The 7,426-nt window shown below is 22.8% G+C and overlaps 1 protein-coding gene across 1 annotated transcript in view; it reads right to left on the bottom strand.

Moving 5' to 3' along the window:
- Positions 1-989: 989 nt before the first annotated feature.
- Positions 990-7,426, bottom strand: part of mIF3 (mitochondrial translation initiation factor 3) — a 9,533-nt gene continuing 3,096 nt past the window's right edge. The window contains exons 2-4 of the mRNA XM_043027533.2: positions 2,746-2,939; positions 2,310-2,450; positions 990-1,536 (exon numbers count right to left, since the gene is read on the bottom strand). Coding sequence (XP_042883467.2) covers positions 1,300-1,536; positions 2,310-2,450; positions 2,746-2,939 — 572 coding nt within the window. The 3' untranslated portion in view covers positions 990-1,299. The remainder of the gene's footprint in view (positions 1,537-2,309; positions 2,451-2,745; positions 2,940-7,426) is intronic.

The following is a 7,426-nucleotide window of genomic DNA, read 5'->3' as shown; positions in this document are numbered from 1 at the left end:
TATGTTATTTTATTGTGCTATGAGTAATGAGTGAGTAATGCTGACAATTGCAGTCATAATTATTATAACTGCCGTAATATTAAGCAAAATGGGTCTCAACTCACTTCCAAAACCTAGATGTCACCACTTTCTTCTAGCACAAGCAGGAGAGAGAGAGCCTTGAATGGCACCCATTTATGGTCTCTAGCAAGCACTATCTCTATAGAGGGATGGCACATAGCTAGTTGCCGACCTCTTGCTCTAAAGTACTGCAGGTGAAAGATGTGCAGGCAGAACGAGAGGAGAAAGGTGACTCACATCATGCCCAATGCCTACTATGTGCCCCTGTGCCAGTAGGGATGCCTTTTATTGTGGCACTCACTGTCAAAAGCACAAGTTTCCTTCCTCTTCCCTACCTCTTCATTTTGGATGGTTATAAGTTTCGTGTTCATTCTTGACAGCACACAAATACGAAAAAATAAAGTTGCTTTTTGCCCCCCCCCCCTAAAATAATAATACTTCTATCACATTGAGAATAAAGAAAAAAAAAAGAGTTGATATGGACCCTGAACTACAATTTTAGTCAACTGCAGAATTGATGGAGCCGGTGATATGACAGATATAAATTTCTAAAAACAGTAAAACACACAAAAAAACAAAACACAGAAATGTCTCTAGCTCTACAATGAGTGACTAAAAGGGAGTGGGAAAAATCAAATTATGTTGCAGAAGCTGCCTCGATCAGAAATAAAACTCATCCTAGAGCCTGTGTTAGCAAATCTATCCAGCAGCGGGTTAACGAAGAGGACCTTTTTCTGTAAACAGTAACAGACATCTAATCATATTTTCCTTTTAAATATTAGCACATGACGGAATTTACATCAATGACAATAACGTACCAAGACTCGTGCAATACTGAAGTAAAGTCTCAGTCTCCACTTGATATTCATGATATAGTATAATACTATATTACATAATAAATATTTTTGTCCTAAATAAAAGTCACTGCAATAGATATTGACAAAACTTTATTTGAAATCAACAATTTTCTAAAAATATTAACTATTTACATAAATATTGTTTCACAATATTCAATTCTATCTCGATATGTCTTTTTACTTGCACATAAAATGCCAAGGAAGACAAACATATAATGCATTTTATGATATATGTATTCTTATCATTCAGTGCCCTTCCAGCATTGTTTTCATGTTGAATATCACCAAACTATAAAGACATTACCCATTTGCGAACAACTTCCATAATCTCAACATTCATTTGTATTTGACGTTGGCGTCATCCAATCCTTTAATAGTTTTATCAACCTTCCATCTTTTTTCCGTGATCAGATACTTCGTCATCGGGATTTCTTCTTTGATTCCTCTCCACTGTCTTTGGGGCTTGTTCATTTCCTGCTTCTGAATCATGACTTTTCTCCGTCTTAGCTCCTTTGGCGGGTGCGATGAAAAATTTTATGTCTCCGAACTTTACCCGTCGCTGTAGAATGCGACCTCCAAAGTCCACCACGTCTGACTCAATGGTTTTGTAAATATTCTCCTATAAAATAACAAATATGTAAATCAGGAAAAGAAATGTACTTGAAACAACATGTTTTAAGTGATGCCTACTCACAAATAGCTATATTAGTCATTACAGTTAAATTATAATTTTCAATAAGCCAGATATTGGCACTTCTTTTCCATCCTTATCAAATACAAAGACTAAATTGTATCATATGAATTTCATGAGAATTTGAAAATCATGAAAATTTCTCTCTAAAAAAAAGAAAAGAAAAAAAAAGCCCTGTAACACCTCTAAAATGGTAGAGTGTCAAAAATACATGAATAAATAAACAAATAACAATTATGTTACAAATTGCAAAAATTAGTCATTGTATCTTCACACTATAAAGCTAGTACGTATGTTAGCTTATCAAACACAAGTACAAATAGAAATAACAAATAAATAAAATATTATATTTTGTTACTCCAATGATATCTAAAAGCATATAAGGCTTACATTCACTATATGTTTACTACAGCAATCATGTTGACCACAATGCCAAACATGTACTACGAAATGAAACGAGGAAAAACAAGCAGTTAGGTATGACTGTACAAAACAAATGCCAGTTACTGTCATATCCACACCCGTCATAATGTATTCAAGTGTTCATCTGAGACTTTTTGAAGTGACAACATAAACAGTGCTACTATTTAAAAGTAAATTACACAGTATTCTTGCGGAGACGGTAATGTTCCATATGCATTCTTAGTACTGTTATTATCCTTTTCTGTCAAATAAATCTAAACTCTAGACTGACAACTTACCAGATCATCTGAAGTGCATCCTCTTGAAGACAATGTGACCTTAGTCTGGTGACCTTTTTTCAACCATTTTTCAACACTATGGAGCTTTGACTTAAGGTCATTCTCAGCAATCTTTCCAGAAATGGTTAACATCTTCTCTCCCTGTTAAAGAAATGGCTAAAATCAAAGGACTGTTTAACTTATTTCATACTGAAATGATACAAGTAACAAATCAATCTATTAAAGAAGTTCAAAATGAGATACAGCAGTAAATGGAAATTCAAATGAAATATTGAGTCAAATCTGTTCACTTTATTATTCTACTTTTATCAATTACTAGAAAAAAAAAAAACAATATAAAGAAAGAATCACAATCCTAACCGAATAACCAACAAAAGATTATAAAGAAGAACAAAAAAATAATAATTGTATCGACATAACAAAACCGGTTTCTGACCTTTGCCCCAGTTGTAGTCTTGGCGTCTCTCTTGGCTCGGACTTCCTCCTCGAAGTACTGCTTTCCCGTCATCAATTTGTACACTTGCTTCCCAACTTTGCCTTTCAAGGTTGGGTCGTCCACTTGCACCAACTTCAAGTCCCTTCGCTTGGCCAACCTCTCTGCCTGTCTTAGCGTTAACACGGATACCTTTTCTGGAAGATTTAGTAATTAAATAAATGAGTTGGTATGAGTAGGAGAAAGAGGGAGAGATTAATTGTACATATATACATGTCTCCAGTGAGAATGAAATATGTCTAATGGTTCTGTTCTCACACCAGTAGAGCCTTATATGCTCATCCATGGATACATATACAGGAGTCTTAACCCATCTACGGAGGGCATTTTTTGTGGGGTCAGATCACTATCGCAATTTTTTTTTTTTTTTTTTTTTTTATACAAGCAATTTATTCACCCAGTTGTGTAATTAATTTATCATACTAAATACTAATTAGTATCCCTTTGCCAATATATCCTATATATACTCAAATATCTTTCTATAAATATAGAAAATAAAAGAAAACACATCTCAAGATGCCGAGCCCTGGCTGAACAGCTAGAGGTGTGGACCATCTTGAGATGGTTAATGTGGGACTCTGCTCTACTGTGAATTCTCATTGAAAATGGAAATAATTACTAATTACTACTCTGATTTGCTAAATGTTTTGCTGAATATGTTCTGCCTATGTGGTAGTGGCAGTGGTGTTGACAGAGTCAAATAAGTGGGAGGAGAAGAAGAAAAGAAGAAAAAAAAAAAAAAAAAAAAAAAAAAAAAAAAAAAAAAAAAAAAAAAAAAAAAAAATATATATATATATATATATATATATATATATATATATATATATATATATATATATATCTGAAGAGTAATAATCACAGCCTTGTTAAAGGCAGCAAGATGGCAAAAGATTGCTTTGGGAGCACATATTTCTGTACAAGAGAACCCTCCCCTGTTGGCCATACCAACAGGATAATTAGGATCATCATAATCATAATCTACACAAAGAATACTACAGTAGAAAAATATACTATACACAAAATAGATATTGACAAAACTTTATTTGAAATCAACAATTTTCTAAAAATATTAACTATTTACATAAATATTGTTTCACAATATTCAATTCTATCTCGATATGTCTTTTTACTTGCACATAAAATGCCAAGGAAGACAAACATATAATGCATTTTATGATAGGTTTACTTTACAAGTACCTGTTTCTAGAGATTTAGCCTTTCACCCTTCAGCAGTGGTATGCTTCTTTTTGTTGTAATAACAAGCTATTTATTCCTTCAGTTGTGTAACTAGGGCATCATACCAAATGCTCTTATACCATATATAGACTTATAAATTATACCATAGATGTAGAAAACAATTAAAAGCATACAGAACATTTTAAGATGCCAACCCTGGGCTGTACATCTTCAGATGTGACCCACTGTGGAAGGGTTAAAGGTGTTGAATCTGATAAAAGATTATAAAAAATACTGGGATTTTAATGATGGCTAAAAAAAATAAATAAGACATGAACTACAGACATTTAATATGACATTTAGTACACTGCTAACACAACATCTGACTAGCTAACCAACAATGGGAGCTGCACTCCTTTTTCTTATCACGGCAAAGACTCACTTGACAGGTTGGTAATGACTGACTATAGTGTTGATAATTATTTTATATGAACAATGCTTTTTGAACATATAGCCTGAATCACCAACCTGTATTTATTTTTGCTTAAGGATAAGGATAAGCCAGATTTGCGGAGCAGATGCTACGCCGGGCTTGTATGCACTTAGGCGAGCCCGCCTGCGTCAGCGTGTGCTGACTCGTGAGAGAATGTGCCAACGAGTGTTGACTCGATCTGAGCTTGGTCCTTACCCAACGCAGTGCCCAGCTACGTCAGTAACCGCCAGGTGACAGTGGAAACTCACGAGTTTGGACGGGACTCGATCTGTCTACCACGGGGATGTGAAGTCGACACGCTACCAATGGGCTAACCAGACGGCTTATTTTTGCTTCAATAAACAATAATGAGCAATGTGCTCATACATGAACAGATACCATACTTTAAAGTGGAAGCCATTGGATATATCCCACATTTAAAGTCATAATTCAAAATCAGTTTCATGATGGTATTTGTATTATATATATATATATAAATATATAAATATATATATATATATATAATATAATAATTATATAATATTTTATATATAAAAAATAAAAATATATATATATATATATATATAAATAAAATTTTAAATAAAAAATAAATTAAAAAAAATAAATATATATATTATATATATATATATAATATATATATATAAATATATAAATAAATTTTAAATAATATAATATATATATATAAAATATATAAATTAAATAAATAATAAAAATTAAAAATAAATATATATATATATATATTTTATAATATAATATTAATATATATATATATATTAATATATATAATAAATTATATATAAAATTATTATAATTTAATATATATTATAATATTTATATTTATAATATTATATATATATTATAATATATTTAAAAATATTTTTATATTATAATATATATATATATATATAATTATTATATATATTATTTATATATATATTTAAATATTATTAATATATATTAATATATAAAAATATATATATTTTATATATATATAATTATAATATATATATTATATATATATTATAATATATAATTATATATATATTATATATAAATTATATATAATAAAATATATAATATATATATATTATATATATTTATATTATATATATATATTATATAATTATATATAATAAATATATAAATATATTATATAAATATTATATAATATAATATTATATATATATATAATAATATAAATATATAATATAATATATATATAATATATATATAAATAATATAAAATATATAATATATATATAAAATAATATATATATAATATAATATATATAAAATTAATATAATAATATAATATATATATATATATAAAAAATATAAAAAATTATAATATAAAATATATAATAATATATATATAATATATAAATAAAATATATAAATATATAAAAAATATATATAATATAATATATATATAAATAATATATTAATATATATATATATAATATATATATATAAAATATATATATAAAATATAAAAATAAATATAAAAATAATATATATAATATAAAATATATATATATATAATAAATATATATATATATAATATTAATATATAAATATATAATATAAATAATATAAATATATATATATAAAATATATAATATATAATAATATATATAATATATAAATATATATATATAAATATATAAAATAAATAAAAAAATATATATATATATAATATATATAAAATATATAATATATATAATATAATATTAAATAAATAATATATAATATAATATATTAATAAATTATAATAATTTAATATATAATATATAAATATTATATAATAATATATATATTATTAATAATAAATATAAATTTATATATATAATTTATATATTATTTATATATATATATATAAATATATATAAAATATATAAATATTATTTAATATTATATAAAATAATATAATATTATATTATAATATATATAATTATATATATATATATATAATATATTATATAATATTATAATATATAATATATTAATATATATAATTATAAAATATATATATATAATATAATTAAATAATAATAATTAAATATATAATATTAATATAAATTATATAAATAATATATATATAAATAATATAATATATATAAAATATATAATAATAATATAAATAATATATATATATATATAATATATATATAAAAATAATATATATAATATATAATTAAAAATAATATTAAAAATATTTAAAATATATAATATAAATTAATAAATATATATATATATATATATAAAAATAAATATATATAATAATATATTATATTAAAATAATATATTATAAAATATTTAAATAAATATAAATATATATAAATATTAATATAAATATATATAATAATATATAAATAATAATTAATATTAAAATAAATATATAATATATTAAATTAATAATATAAATATATAATAAAAAAATTATATATTATTATAATATAAATATAATATATATAATATATAATAAAATTATTTAATAAATATAAAATATATATAATATAAAATTAATATATTAAATATAATATATATATATTAATATAATAATAATAAATTAAAAAAAATAAATATATATATATATAAAAAAATTAATAATATATATTTTATATATAATATAAATTAAATATATATAATATATATATATATATTATAAATAATATAATATATATAATTATAATAATAAATAAATATAAAAAATATATAAATATATAAATAAATTATATATAATATAATAATTATTAATAAAATAATTATATTAATATAAATATATTAATATATATATATTAAATATATATAAAATATATAAATATATATATATAATTAATAAATAATATATAAATATAAATATTAATTATATAAATATTAATATATATAAATAATATAATAAATATTATATATTATATATATATATAATAATATATATATAATATATAAATATAA

Source organism: Penaeus japonicus, unplaced genomic scaffold (assembly GCF_977035675.1).
Source record: "Penaeus japonicus unplaced genomic scaffold, GWHDUDI00000001_assembly GWHDUDI00000027, whole genome shotgun sequence".
In the NCBI taxonomy this organism is placed as follows: Eukaryota; Metazoa; Arthropoda; class Malacostraca; order Decapoda; family Penaeidae; genus Penaeus; species Penaeus japonicus.
The sequence above is the reverse complement of the archived record's forward strand: the minus strand, read 5'-3'. Positions and strand labels throughout refer to the sequence as shown.